Here is a 27,907-nt window from a genome sequence, read left to right on the forward strand (position 1 = left end):
TTATTCTTGCACTTATTTGAAGATGTACATCTGTATTGAAGCGGAGTGTACACTGTACACCAGGGCTTGACTGGCCATCTGGCATACAGGGCATATGCCCGGTGGGCCGGCATCTTTTGGGGCAGATGCAGTGCTTTTTAGTTATTATTTGCCTCCATTTTACCCAGAGAGACCGGCTCACAATTTAGAGGTACTACTCCATTTTGAATAAATATCAATGCATATACCCGCCATAAATATCCTGTTTTTGTTTTTAACTTTTTGTGTGTGTGTGTGTGTGTGTGTGTGTGTGTGTGTGCATGCGCGCGCGTGTGTATAGACACAGCAGCTCACTTTTCCACCCATTTTTATTTTGAACATGTGTAAAATAAATGTTAATAAACAGTTATACACTTGTGGAGACAAAACCGTCAACAGAGCAAAGCATGAATGCAAGCAACACAAGAGGAAGTTACGCAACAGTCAACACAATCATTAGTCATCAAAAAGGAGCAGGAAAGTAGAAACTTCATTTCATCTCCATTCTATGATGAATATTTCAACTACCGGTCAGTCATTTGAGGATTGTAGTTGACTTTGACACAATAGTTCAGCGTCTTCTTGAAAGTGGATTTTGTATATAGTTTTGTAACACGTTGTTTGGAAATGTGTATTTGTATTTATTTAGGAAATGTGTATTTTTATTTACTTGCAATGTACTAAATCGTTTTGTGGATTATTACTACTTTTGTATTTTAGTTTCATACTGAGGTGTTTAGTGTACTGCATATGTTATGAGCCAAGAGGAGGAGAGAGGTGTAACCGAGCGAGCCTCGTTCTGTATCAAAACATGAGCGCAATCCTGTAATAGCTCGATAGATGACTCAAGATTTGTTCTGGCTTTGGGAAGCACATCCATTAGGAAAGTCACGACAGGAGCTTGGGCGCCATCTAGTGGCTCACTACAGTATAGTGGTGATCACGTTGTCAAAGTGCATTCCATTTTTTGACCTGGCAAATAAGGAAGGGGGGCTAGTTTACATTGCTACTGAGATGCCATGCTTTTTTTTGTACAGAACAATTTCGAAAAGTTAGAACTTTCTAGTTTGAAAATTTTGATTGAGTAAGACATTTTAAATTGTATTTTCTGTATTGTGCTCATTGACTGACGTACTTACCAGTAGTGAATGTGATCATGTGTGTTAATGTGAGATAAAAACGTTTACTATTCACATAAAAAAAATATTCAAATGATGACAAACACTGATTTGGGCAGTTCATGTAACGGACCGTACAATCACCTCTGATCACATCCATACCTTTTCCTCTTTTCTTGCAGATGAAGCCTCTCTTGTTGTGGCACGCGTCGACTCTCCAGTAGCCGCTGGGAGTGATGAAGGAAAGACAGCGTCCTGGATAGTCGTCATCGGGGTTACCTGCAAGCAGTTGACATGCTCAGCGCTACTCCGTTTCTCCGCACTGCAGCTGACAAACGTTTGAGACCGTAAAGCAAATAACACTTCATTGTTGTGCAATGTAAAGTAAAATAACACGATTTGAAGTAGGTGGGGACTGCACAATGCAGCCTTCGACCTTTTATCAAGAGCTATAATTGAAAAAATAAATGTGATTGATTTTAATTATAATTATGTACAAATGGAATGGGCTTTAAATACAATTATTATAGATTTAAACTCTTAATAAAACAGAGCCCATAGTATGGAAATGAGTTATTGTGGATTTTGTGTTGTAAATAAAAGTTCTAAATATTGTGCATGCAAAAAGAAAATCTGACATTTGGTTATCAGTTACACCAAAATCATGTTTAAATTTGAATTTAGGACCATGTGTTCATTATGACAAACAAATTACAGAGGAACTGTTATAATACATTAATTGGTACCATGAATAATTGACTTTATTATCAAGTATCTTGCAGGACCCAAAGACTGGAGATGAAGCAAATACAAGTAATCAGAGCTCTTATTTTAACATATTATTTGTTATGTATGAACACACTGATATATTTCCAGCATTCACAACGTTGAAAATCAAAATCCAAGTACAGTAGAAATATACCATATACTAAGAGTAGCCTGTATTACACATGCAGTGTATCCCTATAGTATAGGCTTGTCAAATACATCAAAGGTTAACAACTAAAACAAGGGGAACATATAAAAGAAACTGTACACCTAGTTTGTAAAAGAAAGTTATTTTGCGTGCAAAACGATAGGCGTGCTCGTGCGCTGCATCACGCTTGAGCGCACGCCCCCTCCTGTGGCCCAGGATAATAACATGGCATCCGTGTTTTCAGTTGGCCAGACTCTATATACAGCTCTGTATATCTCTTTCGTCTACTGCCCCCTTGTGGCGAAGATGGACAGTAGCAATGTGGCCATACTATACACGGTCGAAAAAGATTGGATTTGGGCCGGCTGAAAAGCTGAAGCTGGTCGCCATTTTTGAGTAAAGCGGAATTGTAATACATTCTCAAACTAAGAAACTTCTATAGGGGCTGGGTGGCTAACTAAGGACCCTGCTGATTTGGGACAAAGGGATTAGGGTTCCAGTCCTGGCTGAGGTGGATGGCCCGCCCACAAAAATTGGTCAGTTTGTGTCAGGGAGGACATCTTGGCGTGAAAACTCTGCCAACCATATGCTGTGAGTGTTAAAATTATTGCTTTTTCTTCTTCGTAGGAAATGTTGATAATAACACTGGTGTTATTTTTAACCACAGAAAACCTGGTAACCCATTTCTTGCGAACAATCATCAAAATCTTGACCAAACGTGCTCAGTATAAATAACGCAAGTATTGGCTTGGGTTTAGTTGTTTCAATTGATTATCATTAAACCTTTAACATTTTTTTACAATAATATGTGACAAAAGGCAAAAGTCCTCATGTGCCACAAAAACAAAGTTGAGATATTTATATACTCAAATTCTGCACTTAATTCTCTTTAAAATGATATTTACCGTAATACATGGACGTACCTCAAAAATTGAGTTTAGTTTTGAGAAAAATGGGTTTAAAGTTTTGGTACTTTCTTTTTCTTTGTTTTTTAAATATATATTTTTAAATGTTTAATAATCTTTTTTTTTTATATATAAGGAAAAGATTATTAAAAATGAGGGGCGTCGGGCGATTACAATTTTTAATCGTAATTAATCGCATGACTTTACTAGTTAACTCACGATTAATCACAGATTTTATATCTGTTCTAATACAATAAAAAAATCTAGGTTTTCATACTCGTTTTAACAGAAGTGGGAACATTTTAAAATTAATAGAAATAGTTCAAATACATTTTTGACGTCTATAGCCGTCAATGGCAGTGAATGAGGTAATCCCCCCACCCCAAAAAAAAAAATTAAAGCTTGTAAATGTGTGCTATGACATGTTGCAAGTTGATGTTGGCGGCCAGTGCTTGGCGAGATGGTGTTACAGCTTCACTCCGATGTTAATTGTGTGGCCTGAGTGTGAAGTATGAGCTTGTCCAGCATATGAAGCCTCGCGCGCCGCCACCATGCTCAGATGTGAGCATGGAAGGCGAGTGCGCAAAGCTGCCAAACGCAAAGTAGGTCCAAGTTACTCCTCGCATGCGTTTCTCGTCTGACGGCCAGCGAGCGAGAGAGAGAGAGTGGAGCAATGGCACCGAGGAGGATGGAAACCAAACCGCTCATCTTGTTTGTGAAGATCCTGCTACTCTTCTACTCCTTCATCTTCTGGGTGAGATGCCTTTTCAACACGAGGAGAGTTTGCAATCTGTTGTTGTTGTTTTCATCTTGAAATGAAAGATATTTTTGTGGGCCACTGGTCAAGTTTTCGCCAAGGAAGTGAGGGGAATGGTGCTGTTTCTGATGGCTTGCACGAGGATTCAAGCTGTTTATTAAAAAAGAACTGAGGTCAGAGTTCAACATGGAATCATCTGAGGAATGATGAGAAGCAGGGCGAAGCTATCTCACCCACTTGGTAATGAAAAAGGTGTCTAACACAGGCGTGTCCAAACTTTGTCTTCCAAGGGCCGTCTGTTATACAGTGGAAGGATGCAAGGGCCACTTGGACATTTTTCATCTTTAATTTCTCAAACACGTTAAAATGCAATCAATTAGTGGAGGTGATGAGATGCTAAGCAATGATTTAGTGGTGTAGCTTAAAATACAGGGTGGTGACCAATTGAATATCGAGGGAAACCACACACAAACTGAAATATTTTAGGCCATTATTTTATTCAATTTGGACAATTATGGCAGAAAGACACACACTCAAAAATACAGACAAAAAACTTCTTTACAATAATGTGATCTTCCCCCCCAAAACACCCATCCCAGCGGGCGGCCATTTTGCCACTTGCTGTCGACTGGAAATTACATCACAGTGCCTAAGTCATGGCTCACCTGTTTTGTCGGTTTGGTTATGTGACGTTCGCCCTTGGGGACTGTGATGTAATTTTTGTCAAAATAGCCCTTCATCGTCACTAGTTCACTTTCCATATTATACAGGAGCTTTTCATAACAATGTAAATTAGTGTCATCATTTTGGATTTGACCTGATCATTCAAAACTATTGTTTCTGAATAACGATAATGGCCCCAGCAAAGAGCTCTGGGGTACTCCACATGTAACTTGGGAAAATTGTGAATACCAACTTATTGTGCAGTTTTGTAATCATGACGCCACAGTGTCTACTTCTACTTCAATGCATGTGCGAGTCCTTTTGCCACCTCTGTTGACAGGTGACAGGTGTGGTCCTGCTCATAGTGGGTTTGTGGTGGAAGTTCATGTTGAGTCCCTACACGTTGTTGATCTCCAGCGCACCGTCCAACGCTCCATTCGTCCTCACCGGCACCGGCGTTGCCATCGTGTTGTTCGGCCTGTTTGGCTGCTTTGCCACATGCAGGGGACACCCTTGGATGCTCAAACTGGTAAATGATTGCTTCAGTTTGGTTTTAGTCACGGATTAATCACGAAAACCAAGGATCCACTGTAGTGTACATGGCACTTTAAAACATTTAGGTTTTCAAACGCCTTTTTGATTTTGTTGATTAACTTCTGTGGGTCTTATATTGTACAGAGTAACATAAACAATTGAAGTTGCTACGACCTCTTGACCTCTGACCTCAGCCTGATTGCGTGTGTGACCCCAATAGTACGCCGCCTTTCTGGCTTTGGTCTTCCTGATCGAGCTCATCGCTGGAATCTCAGGCTTCATCTTTCGCCACGAGGTTCAAACTCGACCACCGAAAGCAGACTTTCATTTGATATGCCAGTATTGTTGCGAAAGTGTTTGTTTGTTTGTGTGTTCAGATCAAAGGCACCTTCCTCACTACGTACAGCGAGGCTGTGCTGAAATACGACGGACGAAGCGACAGGAGTGTGGCTGTGGACGATGTCCAACGCAAAGTCAGTGTCTCGCTGTTTTTTTTCCTCTGGCTTATTTTAATGCTTAGTGCATTATTAGTGTGTCGATACCGAAGTTGTTTTTAATTAACTGAGTAACCTAATGGCTGGTGTTTTGGTGTATTGTCCACAATAATCGTTATTGTAGTTGAAATTTGATGTATCAAAAGTACTTGTGGTATTGGTGGTACACTTTATTGGGTACTCAGGAGTGAATACTCATACTTGGCTTACTACTTTGCTACTTTCAAATAGCTGATCCAATGGCTGCCATAGCTAGCAGATGATCATCTGTTAAACTTCCACCACGGTCAACACTGCAAAAAAAGCCTTACTAAAAAAAAAAAAGGAAAAAATGTAGACACATTTTCTTATTTTGAGTTTAAAAAAATCTGTCAATGGGGTAAGCAAAATGTGCTTGGAAAGAATTTTTAAAACTTGTATATATATTGCCCCTTTAAAACAGGAACAGTCTTAAAATAAGAAAAACTTGCCAAAATTCGTAAAATGTGCTTATTACAAGCAAAAAAATTCTGGTATGTAAGAAAAGGTGTACTTAAAATAGGTTGCATCTTTTTATAAGTAACGATTTTATTTCTAAGTTGAAAAATGACAACTTAATTGGGATTTTTTTTTTATAGCAAATAAAGCTTACATTATGACATATATTCTCGAAACAGAACATTTGGTTCCAAGCCTTAATGCTTAGTGCCAAGCAGGCAGGAAATGGATCCCATTTTTATGGTCATAGGTATGCAGCCAGGGATTGAACCCACGGCCTCCCAGTAGACACTCTACCAGTAGTCCACTGAGCTGAAAACATGTTTCATGATATGCAATTGTGAGTAGTGCAGTTGTGATTCAGCACCCATCCACATTTTGTTGTTGCATGGCTGTGCCGATATGTTTGAGAACAAAAACCGCTGTGTTCAAACTTTATTTGGCATCTTATTGAGAAGTTGTGTAATTGGTTTTCCTCTTAAAATAAAAAAAAGTCTTGCTCTTCTGTTGGTCATTTCATGCAAACTATTGTGCAAACCATTATTTTTTCTTAATATTAGCTGTAATAGTCTTATAATAAAAATATATTATTTCCTTAATTTTCAGATACATTTTCTAATGCAAAAATGATTATATTTTTTTATGTATTTTTTTAACGAGAAAAAAATACCCTTAATCAAGTTTTTTTTTTTCTTTCTTAAAAATCCTATTTTGCAGCGTACATGTCGTTTTGCTTTGTCGTCTCTGTGCAGTTGCAATGTTGCGGTGTTCATAACTATACCAGCTGGTTCGCCAGCGACTACTTCCCAACCGGGGGAATCCCAGTCAGCTGCTGTGTTACTTTCTCCGACTGCAAAGAGGCAGACTTGAAGAACGGCACTATGGCAGCTGGCAAAGTCCACAAGCAGGTGATGAGCGATGATGTCACGGGTTCATCATTGTGATATGAGAAATGATCAAATCAGTAAATTGAACAAATGTGTGTGTGTGTGCAGGGTTGTTACAAGCTGGTGACGTCCTTCATCGAGAGCAACATGGGAATCATCGCTGGGGTCACCTTCGGGATCGCCTTCTCCCAGGTGCTAATCCGTCAATTCATTCAGTGACCAAAATTGTATCTCAAATCATCTTTTCCTACTGAAATGAATGGAAATGCCATTAACTATTCTAACGAATAACATTGTCTGCGCCCCAGCTCATCGGCATGTCGTTGGCCTGCTGCCTGTCTCACTTCATCAACGCCAACCAGTACGAGATGGTCTGAAGAAGGAACAAGTTTCAACCTGGAACCCTGTGGAATCGCATGCTGCAATAGAGGAGGTCACAGACGCTTGTTTCCCATTCAGTATAGTTAACAAGCTTCTTGTTGACTAATTTAGCATGGCCAAAGAGTATCTTGAATGCTAATCTCAAAGTCCATAATGTATTATTGTATTGTGAATTTTAGTCATGTTTACTTTCTGTGCAGCGCACAACAGGTCCAAACTGATCCGCTTAAATCAAATAATTTGAAAGTCTTTCACCATTTTTATGTCCAATTAATACGGAGTTTATTAAGTCATTTAACTGAGATCTGGTTCAGATATGTCCCAAACTGTGGAACCTACCTTTACACTCAGGGTCAGGGGTCATCCTAAAATGGGCCTGCCCTGAACACACTGGCGCACTGGCCAATTTGCAAAAGGACTGACTACTGTCGTATAAAATAAGGAGCAATATAGTTCATGGCTATGTCCAAAAATGGAGGGTATTATCTTAAAAAGAGAGCTCATTTGGTGCACAACGTCGGCTTGCAGCTGGCTTGGGTACAGCCGACTCAGAGCATTGTCTCTCAAACTCTTGCTCTGCCTAACTTAAACTGGTACTTGCTGTCAATAAAATACTGTTTGTTCATCTCGTGGAGTTTGTAACAGCACAACACAACAACACAACACCGCCTTTTACTCTTGCTTGTTTGATCCTGAATCAGACTCACTGTGGTTCATTTTGTGGAGTCGTGAAGCAGCAGCAGCGCACTAACCTAATGGCGGGATGGTAGGTCAAAATTACGAAGAGTGCTTTGTGCATGTTAAAGCGCTTCGCTGTACATCTAATTTTTACTCTCAATTAATTACACGTGTACTTAAAACAGCTAAAGCTGTCGATGCTGTTAGTTTAAAGCTAATCTTTGCTAATTCTGCAGCTCTGCTTACTTTCTGGCTTGGAGGGCTTGCATGTAGTCTCATCCACTAGCCTAGCTGCCAAGTCATGGGCGGAGAAATTGTGTGAGGGCGGTATTATGTAAATTAAATGAATTGGTCTTTCGAACGGCTAGCTCACAGACCCATTACAGGAAGTAGATTATAAAATATTTAGTTTGAGGCCCTTGATGTTTAGCTACAAGCAACTGTTCTTCTTACTGTTCATTAAGTAGTGTTAGAGTAGACAATATTAAGTATTGTACTCTTTGCGTGTTCAATTAACTGAATGGTGAGATTCTGTTGAAGAAGTTCCTTTGCAAAGGTTTTAATTACCAGAAGCTTCTGGTCCACATAGACAAACCATCCAAGCGATGTCTCTGTTCAAATGTGGCTCCCTCTCTCCAGCTCACATCGTTATTTATTCACAAAAAGGGTTCAAAAAAAGGTCAGCCCACAACACACCTGGTTACAACTGAATACAAGAGAATCCGTTCCCATGGGTATAAATCAGATTAAAAGAATACAATAATAATAAGCCTGACTCCCTTCTGACACAGCAAAATCCCCGGAACCTCCCTTTAGATTACGAATGAATAGACAGACCCGTTGCTCTTTCTCATGAAAGTAACACAGATAAGAATATAGGTCTATTCATACAGCCATACTAAATTAACATAATTATAAACGGCTAAAATATAATTTAAAACTAAAAAACAATGTTAATAACTCATCATTCCCTCATTTGAGCTCTTGAGAGCTCAACACATTAAAACATTTTTTTTTCAATGGTTGTGTGGTAAAAATAATTATCCTTAAAACATCCCTTTAGCAAAAGAGGAGGTAGTTTAGCAATCATATGACATTAAAAAACAATTTGATACATTTAAAAGATTTTTAGTGGAATAAGCATAGCATATGTGAGGCTTAACATAAAATGTTGTTCATTAAAAAGTGTCGCAATGTATCGGCAGACGAATATGTGTTCTTTGAAGCCATCTTGTGATGAAGTTCTTTGAAGGTCTTTTTTTTTTTTTTTTTTTTAATGAAAAGAGTGTCGCAATAGTTCGTCTCTTCTTTAAGAATTTGGGGTAGACTACCCAAATTCTTCGATTTGTCACCTGGGATTATTCTGCCCAAAATGTGACTGATCAAAGGAATGATTGCCCAAGAAAAGGCACTTGCTCTTGATCCGTTGACTGATGTCCTCAAACGGCAGCTCCGGAACCGGGCACGGATTCAGCTGACGTGGCTCCAGGTCGGAGGTGATAAGATTGATGCTCCAGTTGTGGAATTTCGTCTCTCCTTTCAACCTGAGAGCATCAGTTGATGAGATGGCCGAGCCTGGCACGTCTCCTTTCCAGTTGTGGAATTTCTCCTCATCAACCCCCTGGGGCCGTTCTCCTGAGTGCAGAAACTTTTCATTTTTAGTTTCTCATAAACTCACATAAATTTTATTTGGAGGAAAAAACCCTGATAGTTTTTGTTAGTTGGGATTAATAAATGTTATTTGATTAAGATCCGTAGGTCCTGTGCTGTTGGAACAGGAAAAGATCTATTTTTGTGACATTAAAATAGAGCCCAGCCCTTGATTGAGTTGAATGACATTCGCTCATTCATTAATATAAGACAGAGCTTATAAATATTTATCTTTCAAATAGGTTTTGTTCAATAATAGATAATTTTTTACCATGACTTAATTTGTTCTAAATTTGCATAACTGTGCCTTTCATATCTCTTATTCTCTTCCCAGAATCCCATGACCGGCCGAATCCTGGCATGCTGGGAAAAAACTCACATATATTCATATTATCTATACTCTTTTGCAAACACTGGGCTCCAAACATTAAATTTTTCAAATATGATTCTGAGATAAAAGATATAATATAATATAATTACCTTCATTCGGCGAATATGCATTATTGTCCTTGCTTGCTTCAGACTTACTTTGCGATCGATTTCCTCTGATAGATTTCTTCATATTCAAACTGTGAATTATCATTTTCAAACTCATCCTGTCAATTGGAGTGTAGGCCGATACCCCACAACCTTTTTAATTTCGTTTTTAAGTTTGATTTTAATTTTCTAACTCGTCTACATTGGTTAAATTCTTAAACATAAACTCCCTCATTTGACAAAGATCCACTGATTTTTTCAAACATGTCAAGATAAAGGGAGGACAAAATAGAGACCTCATGACTCAAAAGACGTCATAAATAACTCAACCCTCTAAATCAGGCTATGAGATAAACAAAAGAGCTACAAAACACTATAAAACTGAGCATAAGCAGATACAACTTAAGACACTAATATATGATGACTTTGGGGCCATAAAAATAGAGGTAACCATATTACTCTAATTCACACAAAATATTTCTGGGATTTATAAATCACAGTGCTGTTAAAAAAAAAAATCTAATTTAGCCATCAAACTCTTAGTTAGTCTTTTACTCGTTACTACTTATTCTATTCTATTATTTATTTTATACTATAGCTGCAGCTGGACGAAGTCCAAAAATGTTCCTCACGGGGAAAATAAAAACATATCATATCATAACATATTAATAAAATTCCCATTGTACCAATTCAGAAACTGATTCTCCCAAAAATATAGGCAAAAATTTAGTAGGCTATAGATTGAAATAAATTTTCTCAATCCCTCATTTCAAATTTACATATGTCGTTTTCAATTTTCTGAAATATCTTGCTATAGATCACAGTTCCCCACTCAACACATTAAAAATGCCTTGCATATCACTATGTAGCATTTTACTGAATGGATCACATCTCATTCCGACCACCAACTTTCTCAGTCCAGACCCCCAGCAAAAGGCAGGACGGCAGCTGTTGTCAATGTTCAGTCCTGGCCAGCATGGCGGCTGCTGTGGCAGCAATGTTCAAAGCAGGCATTTAGATTTCCTCTGGATGCAAAACAGCCATAGGGGAGAAGTCACTAGAATGAGGCGTATACACAGTCACTGGGCATTGAGGAATTTGAACATCATGTTTTTCTTAGGCACAGGACGAGAAGACTGTTGCTCTGCGGCTTTTGACCTTTGATCTCTGCTACATCCATTCAGACGCAGTCTGCAATGTGGATCCGATGACACACAGTCTTTCTGAGAGCTCACCTGATCAAAAAATGCACATTCGTTGATACAATGCTTTAAAAATGCCAGACTGAGGATATGGGATCATAGCAAGACAGTTCACTCCCTGCTTTCTCAAAAATGTTTCGTAAAAAAACACAGCCTCTTTATTCATTTCTCTTTTTTTTTTTTCAATACCCCTTCAAATAGCTACTAGCCATACAACGTATCAGCAGCTGGGGCGCATCCCGTTCGCAGTTTGTAATCAGTGAAGGCCATCAAACCCTCATCTGCCTTGGAACTCAAACATCAGTTTCTGAAATGACACACTCAGAGAAAAAACAAATATTAAAAATCATTATCAACATGTCAATTTCAAAAACATTCATAACTCCTTATTCAACTATCTTACTTCCAGCCACAGCTATAAAGATGTAGGCATAATTATATCAACTCTCAAACAAAATGCCATTATTTTATCATTACTCTTTATTCATTTGTCCCGAAAAGGGAAAGTTAACAAATTAACCATCGTCATCAATCATTAAAGTATAAAGATTTATTAGCTCAGTCACTTAAAAAAATAAATAAATAAATAATAAAAAAAAAAATAAAACACTAATTTAATATTCTTTTTTCAAAAACTCAACAATATCTTTCAAATACTATTACTTATTTTATATTGTTTATCATTCCTCTCTTACCATTTTGACAAAAAAAGAGTCCCATTACGAGGACACATTATGCTCACAGCGCACAGCTCAGCCCCCACCTTTTTTTCTAACCTAGAAACGGGGGAAGGGGGGGGGGGAAGGAATCTTAACATTATAAATCGCAAAACCTATTTTATCATATTCCCATTAATAAAACAAACGCCACTATCACAACAGTATCATCTCACACAAAACAACACCAAACTTAGTTAAAATATTAAAGAAAAACAAACAAAATCCCCATATGCACACTTCTCACTTACAAACCCCCACCTTTTTTTAGAAGCTAGGTCACACACTCAAATGCATACGCACACACTCTTCAGTCATTATAAAAAAAAAAATAAACGGTGTTATTCCTTCAATTCGTTGTCTACAAATCTTATAGCATTTAAACTGCAGTTTTATACGGTGATTTCAGTAAACGGGTAACTTTAAACAACCCATCCGTAAACTGCTCCACAAATGCTGGAGTCATTTTAGCATCAAATTCAGCCTTTTTCCATTACCAACAAAGAAAATACAAAAGTCTGACATACCATTTTGTCCAGCGAAAGCTTTGTATACAATCGATCCATAGTTCGTTTTTTCATTGTTCATCGACGCTTTTATTTTTCGCTGAACCGGAAACGCATTCAGGACAAACCATTCTGTATCCGGGTCGAAATCGCCTCCATTTTATTTGTAGTTTTTATGTTTACTTCCGGATTCAATACAGTGACGTCTCACTTTCAATATTAATAGTTCAATATGTTAACACATATGGCCACACACAGACACACATAAGAATCACGTGACCTCTCGTTTATACACAGCGGTTACCCAATCCCGCTGAGCTAAACTGTTTTCCCTTTATTGCAAAATTTTTGCAAGGCGCTTTATTAAATAATGAAATTTATCACGTGCTAACGAACTCAACCGTGGAACAAAAGAAATTCAAACGGGAATCCTGACCTCAAACCACAATAAAAGCGCCAAAAAAAAAAAAAAAAGTTACACGTAATCTCTCGATTGCAAATACAGTAACACAAATCCAATTATTACTGTAATCAACCTGGACCCTCAATACTGTTCAATTTCAAACAGGCGCTTTTTCAAACAAAAAAAAAATATTACGTGTTTAGGACGTTTTCACACCAAGAGCCATGAACAATTATGTTACTAGTCCTCAAATCGGCCAAAAACTGCCAAAGCAGAAGCGCAATACTATAATCTACAGGCTGCACTTCAATGCACCGCCTCACGACGTGTGTAGTTCAATATCGTCGGAATTATCACAACTCACAACATCAAACTACAACTCGTTCACACAGATCTCTTTTAAAATTTAGATAATTTGCAAGACGAAAAAACCAGCTGCAGCGGACCAGACAGACAAAATTTCTTCTACGTGGATAAAGATCTCCACTTACCGGAATTAATATGGCGCCAGAAATTCCGCCCGTCAGGGAACGCCGCAGCCTGCTCAATCGTCAACAACACCATCCGTTTGGTTCAACGGAGGAGACCATTCGTTATAATTCAGCGTCGGCGGTCAGCATTTGTTAGAGTAGACAATATTAAGTATTGTACTCTTTGCGTGTTCAATTAACTGAATGGTGAGATTCTGTTGAAGAAGTTCCTTTGCAAAGGTTTTAATTACCAGAAGCTTCTGGTCCACATAGACAAACCATCCAAGCGATGTCTCTGTTCAAATGTGGCTCCCTCTCTCCAGCTCACATCGTTATTTATTCACAAAAAGGGTTCAAAAAAAGGTCAGCCCACAACACACCTGGTTACAACTGAATACAAGAGAATCCGTTCCCATGGGTATAAATCAGATTAAAAGAATACAATAATAATAAGCCTGACTCCCTTCTGACACAGCAAAATCCCCGGAACCTCCCTTTAGATTACGAATGAATAGACAGACCCGTTGCTCTTTCTCATGAAAGTAACACAGATAAGAATATAGGTCTATTCATACAGCCATACTAAATTAACATAATTATAAACGGCTAAAATATAATTTAAAACTAAAAAACAATGTTAATAACTCATCAGTAGCAATTCTATTCAACGGTACGATGAGCTCGACTCAACTTGTGGACTGCAAAGCTCGTCTCCTTTTTTTCCTCTGTTTAGTCTTCAGTTTATTTGTTTTCCAACTTCATCATCCCATCATCTCTTGCTGCACGTTTGAACGTGTGCAGCTACTTATCCTCTAAATAGCATTAGTGAGCTAATTTTAGCCCGCCATAATACACACTTGACTCCTGGCAGTAATCATTGAGTGTGGCGGTTGTTTTGAGCACTTCATCAATGGACTCAGCCTTGCTCTTAGAAAGAAGCACAAAAAAGCAAGTGTCTGACAGAGCCTTGGAGCTACAACATCGTTTGCTTCAATGACAACTTGTGTGTGTGTGTGTGTGTGTGGGGGGGGGGGGGGGGGGGGGCTAACATCTCTGGATTTGAACGTGCACTAACTGCCTATCCTCCCGTCCCAACTCACAAGTGCACTCTTTAAGTATAGCTGCTACTGTTAGTGACGTTCACTACCGCTCAGAAAAATACAAAATAGAAGAGATACACAAGATAGATAAATACATTAACAGTGTCAAATTTAAAATGTTTTCTAATTATCTTAATCAAGAGCAGGTGTGATGGGATAATGATCATTGAATGATCACACATCTGGGAGTTAGCACTTAGCGCCACACAAAGTCAGCATTTTAGCAAGCTAGCAACCAATGTTAGCAATCTTAATTTAATGATTGCAGCTGTACGATGAGATGAAAAACATGGAAGGCAGAAGTGCTGTGAGCCTGTGACATATCATGGACATGAAGCCAGCCATCAAAGATGAATGAAATAACTAATAATTACTTCAAGGTGAACATTATTTTCTTCATGGTGTTAATGTTTGAAGAGCATTTCCAAATGTCCACGCGTTCTTCCCTAGAGGATTACCTAACTGATAAAGGGCCTCTGAGCAAAAGAGCCCTTCACTTCTCGGGAATACAACAGAGATGGGGTAAAAAAAAGAAGTTTGATTTAAAAAAAACATGCATGCTCAAAGTCTGTAAGCTACGGAAGCGTATTGCATTCACTTGAAAAAAACCCTCCCGTTTTTCTGACACATTTTTTGGGGGGGAGCTTTTTTTTTTGAGTATTTTTTTTTATTTTCAGTTTTTCTGAATATTTTTTTTCCGTCAATTTTTTTTTTCAGAAAAACAGGAGGAAAAATGACTCCGAAAAACGGGGGGGATTTATTCAGAAAAACAGGGAAAAATTATTCCAAAAAACTGTTTTTTGGAGTATTTTTTGGGGACTTGTGACTTGTTGCGGACACTTTCCCGCATACCTCCATATGCAATAAGATGGTCATGTTTACTTACTGGCTCTCAATAAAGGAATGAATGTGTATACTGCATTGTGGTTTGCTCTCTAATCTCTAAGGGAAAACCTTTTTTAAAAAAATATTCAGAAAAACTGAGGAAAATCTTTTTTTTTTAAATAGAAAAAAAATACTCAATAAAACAGGGGAAAAATATTCAATAAAACAGAAAAAAAACTTTAAAAAAAACAAAGCTCCCCCAAAAATTTGTCAGGAAAACAGGACTTTTTTTTTCTCAAGTAAATAAATGCAATACGCTTCCGTAGTAAGCAGAGAAAAAGTTACCCCCCCACCCCCACCCCCCAAAAAAACGGCATTCCAATCAAAGATGATATGGATGTAAGGATCACCAACACGGAGAAGTGGGTGTGCCTATCACACCTGACTGGACGTGAGGCAATCTATAATCTGGAGTGGTCGCCAGCCAAGGGCAGGGCACAAGTGTTAACACTGTCATTCATACAATTTTAGCGCACCGTCTCCCCTGCAATTTCACCCTATTTACAAACTGTACTAACAGTAATCTGTGAACTGAAAAAGTAAATAGTACCACACACCAATTATTACAAGCAGTCACTTTTAAGATTGGTCATCTATTAAAAATGTTCTGTCAGTTTTTCATGACTGTACATATTAACACCAGCCTCCCAGTGCCCACAGTCATCTTGATGGTCTTTATCAAGTTCCCCGTTGACCATGTCACTGCTACTGGATGTGTGGTCATTTTCAAGGCTGCTGCATTGCACTCTTGCCCCCCTCCTGGTGGAGCTCCATTGAGTGTGGATTTGTGTCTCAGGGTACGATCACCCTGGTGGAGCTCCAGTAGGCGGCCTGCTGTGGCGTGAGCACTTGGATGTGACATGTAGGGCATGACTGCTTTCTCCATAACCATTCCTCTATGCACTGAAAGACAGAATAAACACAAATGTCAATTTAACCAAAGAATAGCAAAGATACTACATGATGTCAAGAGCAGGAAACATACATTTCCATGTATGTACCGTATATTCATTTCAGGAAATATACATTTCCCTCTTAAAATAATTGCCTAGATCTTTTTTTTCTTCTTTTTTTTTTAACCTAAATCATCTCTCTATGATGGAAATTGTTCAATATTTTGTGTTTCCTGAAAAATCTGAAAAAATGACTCATAGACGATTATTTTTAAGAAGGTATCAATTTGTCCTTTTGGTTTATATCAATGTGATATAAGAAGTGGCAGTCTAATGTCTTTGTTGGGTATTTACCTCTCGATGGAATGTGTGTGTGCACTGCAGCTCGCGGACACCGCCCGATCCTCGGTTCAGGTCGTTATGGCAGATCAGGCACATGCTGTCTGCATCGCTCTACAGTACACACAAGCAGATTTTTGTTTTATATATATATTTTTAAAACTATTTTAACATTGATTAATGACTTTGAACATTAAAGGAAGAGTTTGCAATTTCACCCTTCCAAGTCACGCCTTCTGTCTTAATAACGATTCTTACCAAAATGACAAAAAAGTGATTTTGGGGGGTGTTTCTGATGGATTTCTTTCTTCTTTTCTTTTTAATCTTTTCAAGTGGGGAAGTAAAATGTGGCTGTATTCACTGCTCAGTATAAAACATAAAAAAAAAAATCAAAATTTTAAACTCGTGTATAATGTGAGTGCACACACCAACACCAACCCCCATTTAACCTCCGATTAACCCCAAATAAAGTTCAGGTGTTCTAGTAGGCTTTTCTTTATATATTTTTTGTATTTTCAGCAGAAGCCTTGGTTGTTGTTGTTGTCGTTGATTTTTTTTTTTTTTTTTTACAAAATTGACTGGTATTTGTAGCTGCCCTCTACTTTGTATTCCACTTTCATGCTTCACTCTATAGGGTTCCTTTGGTGATGAACAGTGTTGCGTTGAAATAATAATAATAATAATAATAATAATAATAATAATAATAATAATAATAATAATAATAATAATAGTAGCGGTTCAGCCTTGTTTTTTTTTTTATCAGATCAGAACACATTTTCCACATGCAATTGGGAGATTTGGTTAAAATCAAAGTTGATCTTTTTGGACATAATTCCAAAAGCTATGCTAAGTTACTACAATCTTGCAAATGCACTCGTAACCATATATCACCCACCAAAGACATGACATTGCGTCTCCTGAACTGGCCCTTTCTCTCAGGCGTAATGGCCTCCGGGATTGTAGGTATGAGAGAGGGTCTTTGCTCAGTGGCAGGTGCACAGGCGGCGCCCTCCTGCTGCGAGGGCAGCAGGCGGCGAGCGGAGGAACTCCGCAGCAGAGTCTTGGCGGTCACGGGAGCCCGGGTGCAGGAGTGGAGACGAGCAAGCTGCATGGTCGTGAGAGTCGACTGCGGCACACCAGTGAGAGTTTATTTTATTCACAGGAAACAACTGGAAACAACGACTAACCAGAGAGTGCAAAAAGCAGTCACACTCTGACTTTACTGTAGTGGAAACATAGATAGCTGTGTAAAAAAGTTACAGTAGAAGAACTAATTCAACTTGACGGCATTTTAGGGTTGGGCAAGTTAAAGCACAACTAAGCGAAGTCTGCCATCTAGTGGTGAATAGTGCTTTTACAAGGTACAGCTGCCAGTTGTCCATCCCTGCTGTATATACAATAGGCTACCTGTTTTGACATACACACAGACAAATCCTTTTTTTAAAAGTACAGATTTTTGTTTTCAAATAAAGAGAGTACAAGTAAAAAGTCGCCTGAAAAATAAATGATCAATTAAAGTCGGCCTACAGTACCTGAAATAAATCTACTTAAGTACAGCAATGAAGAAATTCTACGGGCTGCATATTACCAGACACGGTAATGATGATCTGCGTTTTGTTTGAAGACGTGCAGGTTTTTCTTCTCCGTCCTCATTTTTCTCTTCATCAGTTGTCTTCTGCTGCTCGCCACCTCTGTACCGCTGCATCCAGGCATTGAAAATTGTGGCATCCTCCTCCTCGTCCTCCTCTTCAACTTCCTCCTCAGAAATCACAGGGTTCTGGTCTTTTGCAAAGACCTTGCCTTCGTCTTCAGAATCCATAAGCAAGGTTCTATTCAGCTTACCTTGGGATAATTAACAGGCCAACGTTCAGGTACTAATGGATAGGCTGTAAAAGGTCAAATTAGCTGTTACTTGGCTGGAACAAACTAATACAATGCTTGTCTTTATCAATGTGCTGCCTCTGCTTCAATCTCGTTGCTTGTGTTGCACTCGCCAAAAGCCTGATAATCCATTTAGGCAAAGATGGATAATGCTGGTTTAGTGTATCTGTGTCAAAGTAGCCCAAAGGTGAGAAAGGGGTGTGTAACGTAACACGACAGTTTGGTTAATCAATGAAGTTCACATTAGGCCATCCTTTACAACCTATATTCAATCAAATACACTACAAAGACAAGATATTTAATGTTCATGATTATTTTTTCAAATATGAATTTATTTCGAATTTAGGTACAATTTAAGGTAGGCATATGAGATTTGTGATTAATTAAACAGTGAGTATACACTGAGACGAAATCATCATTATTTCAGTATTTTTGTTAGGCGGGGTGTTCTGATATTTTTCTTGTGTAAGAAGGGTGCTTTAGCTCAATAACGATTGTGGAAGACTGTTACTGCAAGTCAAGGGAGCAAATAAACGACTAATGGAATTTTGATGGTAATAAGTGGGGAAATCCTCTGATGACCATGACCAAGTAAAAGAAACACATTTTGATTTCAAAAGTTAACCTGTTGAAATGTACTACTGTATAAGAAAAAAAAATCATTGCATTGTGAAAACAAACAAACTTGAAGGGATGAAATTTAAAAATAATAATAGATATTTTATATTTTTGTAGTAAAAGAAGCATAAAACATATACAGTATATATATATTTAATTTATAGGGGTAATAAAAGTTAAAATCAAACATGGTCTTCTCAAATAATGTTCCGATTGGCTGATTGGCCGTTGTTGTGATGACGTATGCGTGAGTGTGGCCGGATGTGTACCACAAGCAGTTTTACCTTCCGGTATGATGGCTGTCTAGTCTGATGTTGGACCGTAAATGAAGGCTGCTAACTTATCAGGATTATTACCAACTTGAATTTCCAGTCTGTGACCTAAAGGCCAAATGGGTTCGTGTTGTTGCATTTTTTTTTTTTGTATTACGTGAGAGAGCGTCATTTATCAGACTAAACAGTTAGCTAGCTCGCCAGCTTGTATGCACTCTCTGTTTGCAAGTACTGCAATCAAATTCCATGAAACGAACAATCAAAACATCAGTAATTAGTAAACAGTAAAGTTAGGTTGTTCTTACATCGAGTTAGGTAGATATACAAGTAATAGATCATTTTATTTATGAGATATTGCCTCATTTTTGGATGCTTCGTCCTTTGCTCCTTTGTTCTAAGTTACCTGCTCGTTTGCTATAAATTGCCTCGTATACAGCGTCGTCATTTTTGGAAAACAAGGAAAAAGCACAACAAATTAACTAAAAAAGAAGAGTTCAGTTGCCTCCATTCAACATTTGCGAGTACCATGACCTGGAAGAGTTAAACAAGACAGAAACATGAAAGACAATGTTTTTTTTTAAAGCACATTATTTTTAATTAATTTATAACAAGTAGGATTTAATACTAGATTAGGATTAAGGCCAAATAAGAGATGGAAAGATAATGTATATCATTTCAAAGTGAAGACAGAGGATGCATAAAATAGGAGTTTGTTTCACAGTCTAGCGCAGGGGTGGGCAAATTCAGTCCTCCAGGGACAGAGTCCTGCGGGTTTTGGATGTTTTCCTTCTCCAACACAGCTGATATATGATCAGCTCATCGGCAAGATCTGCATAAACCTAGGACTGAGTTTGCCCACCCCCGGTTTAGTGTGAAAAGGTGTGGGAAAGAAAAGATGAAGTACAGTGGGCAGTGGTTCTCAACCGCGGTTCTCGAATACCCCTATCCAGCCTGTTTTCCATGTCTCCCACAAGCAACACAGCTAATCAGCAAGCTTTGCACGAAGCCTGATAACGATCCTCAGCTGTGTTGGCTGGGGAGACATGAAAAACAAGCTGAATAGGGGTACTTGAGGACCGGGGCTGAGAACCAGTGTCTTAGGGAACTTAAATTTAGCTAGGGTTAGGTGGGAAATCAATTTTTTGTGTCTGACTAAAACAACCAGATGTCATACAAAAAGAGTAGTCTCTTGACTTATAAGTGCCAACAGTTATGAATTTTATGAGTTGTGTATATTGTGTATTTGTATATTTATGTATATTTTTTTGTGTTCCCAGCCAAAACCTGGCTACAAACCTCAAGTGAAGTGGAAAAAATAAATGGCACAGTTAAGATTCTGTGATGCATGTGGACAAAGAGATTTTTCTATTAAATAAATAATGGAGTCAAAACACAGCAATGGTTAAGTATCGAGCAGAATGTCGCTCTACATAACGGAGTAAAAGTGCTGTTTGTTCTAAAAAAACCCCACTCAAGTTAAAGTAAAATCAAACTACTACTAATACTACCTACCTCTGAGTATAATTATATTTTCCAATTGTAATTCCATTATAAATTGTACTGGTGCTCTCACTCCACAGCCTCTCCACTCTCCTTCTCCTCGCTGCGACTCCTCGTCCCTCCTCTTCGTCTGCTGACGGCGGCAATGTGGCAGGTGGCACAGCAGCAGAGCGTCAAGAATTATGGGATTCTGGAAGAGTTTGTGTCTCTGATGACAGAAGCAGTTCCTCAGTTACTGACAGAAAAGCAGAGGAGCCTGCTGCTGCTTGCGCTGAGGGCCAAGGTGCAATCTTTGTCCTATTTGAGTGTTGTTGTTTTTCTTCTCAACCAAAAGCATTAGTTGTGATTTTTTTTTGTTTACCACCACAATAAAATCCCATGTGTTTAAATCGTTGCAGTTTAGAAAAGTCTAAGCATCAACATTTCGTCATTTACCACAGGTGAGCCTTTATGATGCTGAACCGAAGACTAATCACCAGGACAGGATTCGCTCCAGCTCCATGCCACCAGTGAGAGAGAGAGAGAGAGAGACACACACACACACACACACACACACACACACACACACACACACACACACACACACACACACACACACACACACACACACACACACACACACACACACACACACACACACACACACACACACACACACACACACACACACACACACTATTTTCATCGTTTAGTTTAATTTAATCCAGGTTTCATCATCATTTTCACATACTTAAATTAAAACTTAAAAAACAACAACTGTTGCAATCAATTCACTCACTGATCTTATTAAAATCTATTCTCCTGTTATTTTTATTTTTCCATCAAATCTTTGTTGTGAAAACTAGCCAAAGCATTGTCTTGTAACATCCAGGGAACATTTTGGGATTTACATTTTTCTGACTGCCTTTCTGCATCACCATAACCACAACAACCAAGGCAGATCTCCTTTGTGAAAAAAATAATAGTAGCAACTAGCAAGCGTAAAATGTTATCCATTCAACCACTTGACTTGTAGCAGTCTGGCCAAAGATCGAATTTAACACAGTGCATGTAAACTGAACTTCACATAAGTGTGGAAAAAGTGTAGAGAGGCCAATGTGATTGTAAGTAAAGTAACATGATCAATTTATGCATGTGTCATAAACATAGTCATTTTGAAGTTGACACGGTCAAACTGTGCTTTACTTTTGTGGTTTTTGTTTCACAGCTCAGTGCAGGATCACAGATTGTCGACTGTGATTCTGTTTTATTGACTCTGACTGAAAAAGCAAGTCCAGTGGATAGAGAGTGCCTGTTGCAGGTCAGAGGAGCAGCAACAAGAAGATATCTCATCTCAAGATTAGCCTGTCCTTTCATGCCACCTTTTTTACTTTGCTTTTTAAGGATGTGTTCAACCAGACGTTTGACGAGGCGCTCCAGACTCTTTTGTCTGACTTCCTGGCCAGGCTGGAACAGCTTTTTCCGGTTCCTGACTTCAAACAGGTACACACAAATTCATGGAATGGACAAAAAAATTATTGTTATGATGAAAATATTGATGCAAGGCCATGATATCATTTTCTGTTAAGTATGAAAGACAATGAATAAAACAAAAAAATTGATTGAAAGTGATTTCTGTAGAAAAAACGGTTGAGAAATGTGGAAGGAGAAGTGTGTAGTATATACTAAAGGCACTTCTTTTTTTTTTCAGGCTGCATCATGGCTCAGTGCTGCCCCCGCTGGCGTGGCAGACTGTTTCAGTCTGTCTGACAGGGAGGACCTGAAAGTACTACTGAGTAATCAGAGCTGTCAGTTGGGTCAAGTCGCTCCCGCAGGTAGAAATCATCCATCTGGCTGTGCGTCTTGTTTGTTTGAAGCCGACGTTTGGCAAAACATTTTATTTTATTTTTTTAGTTGATTGTGACACAGAGAACATCCTCCACTCTGCTTGGTCCCACCCTCTCATCACAAAGCTAACCAATCCTGAGCCTCCTCACCTCCATGTACAAGTCCAATCGGATTCCCACATTGACACAGGCAGTATCGCCCTGGATGTGGATATGGAGGTAACCATGAAGATGGAAGATGAAGAAGAGAAGACTGTGACTGGCCAAATGCCATCACCAGCTGAACCCAAGCCCAACCTCAGCTCAACTGTGGATTCAGTCTCTCATGTAAACTTGGAGGCGGACAGGTGAGTTTTTTTCCTGTCTGATGTCATCCATGACACACTTAATATATTTCACCAATCAATGTTTCTAACTAGAGGGGAGGACTCAGGCTCAAGCCAATCAAGAAATGTGACAGATCAGCCGCCCTCTGACGCCATATACAGTATTCCCCAGCATTCTCAGCGAGTGGCTCACAAATGTCCGAAGTGTGGGAAATTTTTCATCTACCGCTCTCAGGTGAGGTCTGTCTCCACACTGTCACAACCACAACTAGATTCAAGAACAACAAGCTCAGGTGGCATCATGATAATATATTTTTCAATTAATCTGTTATTGGAATTTTATTCTGCCAGTTATTGGCATCAGCCTAAAAAAAATCCATATCAGAGCTGTTTGTCTGCAGGTGATAGGTCACCTGCGTTCCAGCAAGTCGTGTGGCTCCGTCATAGCCGCGACTCTAAAAGAGCGCCAGGCTGAAGCACAGACTGATAACGAGGCACTCCCCTCCTCAGAACATCAACGTAAAAACCTCCGCTCCATCAAAAGCCACATGTGTTTCCAGTGCGACGATATCTTCGACACCAAAGCTGAGCTGCTGGCGCACCAGCGCAGCCACCGTGCCCGGCCCGTCTTTCGATGCGGCCAGTGTGACAAGGAGTTCCTTCACCTGGCCACTTTGACCAATCACAAGCAGACGCACCGTGACAGCAGCGGGTATATCTGCGACCAGTGCGGCAAAGAGTTCAAGTCGGACAAAGAGAGGGACGCCCACCGCCTGCAGCACCGGCCGCCTGACCTCACCTGCACCGAGTGCTCGCAGACGTTCAGCTCGCAGACGCGGCTCCTGCGACATCTTCAGACTCATACGTTGGAGGGTGCCGAGCTGCGCTATCGTTGCCGTTTCTGTGAGCAGACCTTCTCAGGTAACATGGATAGAGGTGGCAAAAATACTTTGTACTTAAAGGAGAAGTCAACCCAAACATTTTTTGTGTGCCCCGACTAGTCTAAACTAGGCATGGGCCGATATTAGATTTTGATGGTATGATAATCGTGAGCAAAAATATTGCGGTGTCAAGGTATCACAGAATTAAAATTACAGCTCTAAAATGTCCTTTTTAAAGATAGTTGCGTAAATAATAACAGCTTTTTTTTCATTGAACACATTCTATTTCATTTTTCAACTAAATATAGAATATTTGGTACATTAAGAAACGTGTACCATGCTAAGTTTAAATAAATAAATGTTGACATTCTTCTTGTTTAGATTCTTCTTAGCAAGTCACAGTGTGCCATCTCTGGTAGTTGCTCAGGAACAAGTCATTTTCTGTTGACAGCAAGTGACAAAATGGCCGCCCCCTGAGATGGATAAAAAGGGATGGATTTTGCTGCTTAAATAATATTCCACAAATGCAATGTTAATCAGAATACTGTTTTTAGAATAGTTGGGGCACATACAACATATTATTGTAAATAAATAAAAAATGTGTGTTGGGTGGGGGGGGTGAGTACTGTACAGATAATTGTGTAAAAAAACACTTTGGTAAAAGAAAAAAGTACGGTGATGTCTCAAGATAGGAGTTCAGTGCTGACATATGGTTAGGGCTGGAGAACAAAAAGTCAACCAAGTCGGATAAGTCGACTGAAAATGTCTGCCTCGAAGCTCTCCCGGAACCATGCTTGCGCTGCCGTCCATTTTTCGACACTGACTTTTTTTGCAAGTCACACACAGCAGATAGGAAGTTATTGATCTCATTGTAGCCTCAAGGTTTGTGCTCATGGACTATTGTTGAAGCATCGTCTGTAAGTAACTTTTAAGACACTTCTGCGTAATGTAGATATGATGTATGTGTGAACTAAATGGTAGTTAATATTTGTTTACCTTAAATGGTAATCGCTCGCACATCAATGCTAATCACGATAGCTAACAGTTTAGTATAGGCTGTAACGTTTCTAAAGGGACGATCAAAACTCTTGAATGCGTCGGGTGAATGACGAGAGCACGGCGTAGGGGGAGGGTGACTCTCTCGATCGCATGTTGTTTCTTTCGGAACGCTACGAGGCTTAACTTGGTTTCTTTATAGGCGTTTCACATTGCTCGGCAGAGAGCCAGCCGCCATTCTACGTCACTACGCACGGAATGCGTTGCGACCTAAATAACAATGGTGGCGTACGTACAAATAAAGTTTCTACAAAATTTATTTAACTGGAAATGATTTTTGAAAAATGAATCTCCTAGTTATGTTAGTAGCAACCAAATAAATAATATAGAGCAAACTTGTCATGACAGTCGGGGTTCCTTTTAAATGTAATCGCTAGCACGCTAATGCTAATTGCGATTGCTAACAGTTAAGCATAGGCAAATTTTGTTTGCGTTTAATAATGCACACAAGATAATAAATAATGAGTAGTTATATCCACTCAATTCAACTCGCGTTCAACCTTAGTGGATTAAAATAATAATAATTATAAGACAAAGAATACAATTCTGGGGGTGGGGCGGGATGGGGGCGATTATTGAATGGAATAATCAATTTGAAAAAGATTCAATTGTGACAGGCCTATTTTTGTAGTGCTTAGTATATATATTTTTTTAGGTGATAGTGTAAAAGGTTTGGGAACAACTGATTAATTCCCAACAGTCAACATCAATCTTGATCATGCCTCCATGCATAATGTCACTTGTTTATCTTCTCTGATTCTCTGCAGGTGTGACTCTGCTTCGCATCCACCAGCGCTCCCACACGCCCCTCTCGTTCCAGTGCAACAAGTGCAACAAGATGTACGCCACGCTCACCGGCCTCCAGTCCCACCAAGCGACTCACAACGCAGACAGTCGCCTCCTGTGCTCTCAGTGCGGCAAATGCTTCAAGACCCGCGACGGTCTGGAGGGCCACCTGAGGACGCACAGTGGCGAGCGGCCGTATCGCTGCTCCTACTGTTCCAAAGATTTCACTGCGCTCGCCGGCCTCAATGTGCACGTACGGCAGCATACCGGGGAGCGGCCGTATGTGTGCACAGTTTGCGGCAAGGGCTGGCCGTCCGGTGGCGACCTGCAGAAACACATGAGGGTTCACACAGGTGAGCGGCCGTACGCCTGCGATGAATGTGGGAAGTCGTTCGCTCTCTCCGGCCACCTGAATGAACATCGTCGCATCCACACCGGTATGTTTAACTGCTCTGCACTCTTAAGGGTAAATGTTTAGTGTCCCAGATGTAAACATGGCTGATTGGTGTTTGTGAAATGCTTGGCATCCAGGCGAGAAGCCCTTCTCCTGTCCCGAATGTGGAAAATGCTTACGGAGGAAGTTCGACCTGACGAAACACTTGTTGTGTCACAGCAACAATCGTCCATATGCCTGCGCCTCCTGTCCCAAGAGTTACACTCGCAGGACTCACCTGAACAGACACCTGTTGACACACGGGCCAGCCGCCGGCGAAGCGGTGCCACCTGATGAAGTATGACACTGTTTTTTTTTTTTTTTTACTTCTGCAGCCTTGAAGGGTGTGCAGCTTTTCTTTAGTTTTAGTATTCCAAATGATTATGCATTTCCTTTTTCCGGAAATTTTCCTAAATGGATACAATTTAAATACAATTTTAGTTTACAGTCATGGAAAAAAAGAGACTACCGGTATGTGTATTTCTTCTTCATTTTTATGTCTGGTGCCACTAAAAGTGTATGAAGAGACTAACGGACACAAAAGAAAACAGATGCCTTAAAGCAGGCAGTACTATGGTATAGATAGTTAAGTAAGAAGTTCTGAAGTGATTTTAGTTATCAAGAAAAACTTTTGAAAAATGTCTCGATCAGCTCCTAAATTCAGCACTTGATGAGCTTTCTTTTTTATTTTAATTAAAAAATATATATTTATTTTTTGTTATTAACTCATTCACTGCCTTTGACGGCTATAGACGTCAAACATTTATTTGAACTATTTCTATTAGTTTAACATTTTTTCCACTTTTGTTAACAAGAGTATGAAATCCTAGAGAAAATAATTACTGTACATTTAGAACAGATATAAAAATGTGTGATTAATCGTGAGTTAACTAGTGAAGTCATGCAGTTAATTACAGTAAAAAAAAAAAATCGCCTGACACGATTTAAAAAAAGAAAAGATGATTATTTAAAATTAGGGGCGTCAGGCGATTACATTTTTTGATCGTAATTAATCACATGACTTCACTAGTTAACTCATGATTAATCACTGATTTTATATCTGTTCTAAATGAACAATTTAAAAAAAATCTAGGTTTTCATACTCTTGTTAACAAAAGTGAAAAAAAGTTAAACTAATAGAAATATTTCAAATGAATTTTTGACATCTATAACCGTCAATGGCAGTGAATGAGTTAATGTATCGGTCCAAACATATTTGCTCCACATTTAAAATCAACAGGAAAGTGAAGAATCAAGGGCAGTCTATTATTTTTTCCCATGGCTATAAGGTATATTTTCTTATTTTCATTTTAAACAAACCACAATGAACAACATTTTGGGGGCCAAATTACTTAAAATAGTTTTCAGAATTTATTCATCAGTTTGAAAGAAGGAAAAAAAAGCAAATAGGTTGTAAAATCTGTCATTTACATAGAGAGCTTCCATGTTAAAAATGGGGTCTCTCTTTAATATCACTTTACATAAAATTTAAAAGTCAAAGTTGTTTCTTGCCTGTGTCTCGTTTTAAGGGTGCACAAATTGCCTCAGAGTTTCTGTTTGGAGGCACACTCACTGTTGTCAACCCTTCAAGATCATTACGGAAGGCACAAGTCTTCATTTTATACATTGGCATGAGCTACACATATTTTTCGGAGGATATCCATTATTTCAGCTCCAAAAAAAACACACTGCCAAATCTCATCCATCTTGATCATCCAAATTAGCATAGTGTTCATTAGCAAATAAAACTATTAGAAAAATATCTTTCATGTATTTTGTTTCACTTTTTGACATTGTTTAGAAAGAGCCAAAACACAGATTTATGCTTGAAAGCAAGCCGTTTGGAATATCCTGCATCT

General features: G+C 39.0%; 3 protein-coding genes across 5 annotated transcripts; 2 read left to right on the plus strand and 1 right to left on the minus strand.

The window, feature by feature from the left end:
- The first annotated feature begins 2,407 nt into the window (after window positions 1-2,407).
- On the plus strand, window positions 2,408-7,620 carry LOC147178747 (tetraspanin-7-like). Its single transcript, XM_086069155.1, has 8 exons — window positions 2,408-2,643; window positions 3,606-3,711; window positions 4,718-4,906; window positions 5,132-5,206; window positions 5,289-5,384; window positions 6,635-6,790; window positions 6,878-6,961; window positions 7,078-7,620. The coding sequence occupies exons 1-8, from the start codon at window positions 2,639-2,641 to the stop codon at window positions 7,144-7,146; spliced, it is 780 nt and encodes a 259-aa protein (XP_085925281.1). The 5' UTR covers window positions 2,408-2,638; the 3' UTR covers window positions 7,147-7,620.
- Window positions 7,621-8,442: 822 nt separating this feature from the next.
- On the minus strand, window positions 8,443-18,453 carry LOC147178748 (uncharacterized). 3 transcript variants are annotated; one of them, XM_086069848.1, is made up of 5 exons: window positions 18,058-18,453; window positions 17,365-17,595; window positions 16,485-16,583; window positions 13,504-16,140; window positions 8,443-9,463 (listed from the first exon to the last, which is right to left on the minus strand). In XM_086069848.1, exons 1-4 carry the CDS (start codon window positions 18,286-18,288, stop codon window positions 16,030-16,032), a joined length of 672 nt encoding a protein of 223 aa, XP_085925974.1. In that variant the 5' UTR covers window positions 18,289-18,453; the 3' UTR covers window positions 8,443-9,463; window positions 13,504-16,029. The 3 variants fall into 3 exon arrangements, with proteins under 3 accessions (XP_085925974.1, XP_085925973.1, XP_085925975.1); XM_086069847.1 differs by having other exon boundaries at window positions 12,401-16,140; XM_086069849.1 differs by lacking the exon at window positions 16,485-16,583 and having other exon boundaries at window positions 12,401-16,140.
- Window positions 18,454-19,246: 793 nt separating this feature from the next.
- On the plus strand, window positions 19,247-27,825 carry LOC147178749 (uncharacterized). The gene is made up of 11 exons (XM_086068216.1): window positions 19,247-19,363; window positions 20,821-21,023; window positions 21,181-21,249; window positions 21,948-22,040; window positions 22,124-22,222; window positions 22,431-22,554; window positions 22,634-22,913; window positions 22,986-23,127; window positions 23,294-23,813; window positions 25,597-26,052; window positions 26,147-27,825. The coding sequence occupies exons 1-11, from the start codon at window positions 19,360-19,362 to the stop codon at window positions 26,350-26,352; spliced, it is 2,196 nt and encodes a 731-aa protein (XP_085924342.1). The 5' UTR covers window positions 19,247-19,359; the 3' UTR covers window positions 26,353-27,825.
- Window positions 27,826-27,907: the final 82 nt, after the last annotated feature.

The sequence above is a fragment of the Leptonotus elevatus genome, chromosome 2, assembly GCF_054856555.1.
Source record: "Leptonotus elevatus isolate MCC_2025b chromosome 2, RoL_Lele_1.0, whole genome shotgun sequence".
NCBI classification, from domain to species: domain Eukaryota; kingdom Metazoa; phylum Chordata; class Actinopteri; order Syngnathiformes; family Syngnathidae; genus Leptonotus; species Leptonotus elevatus.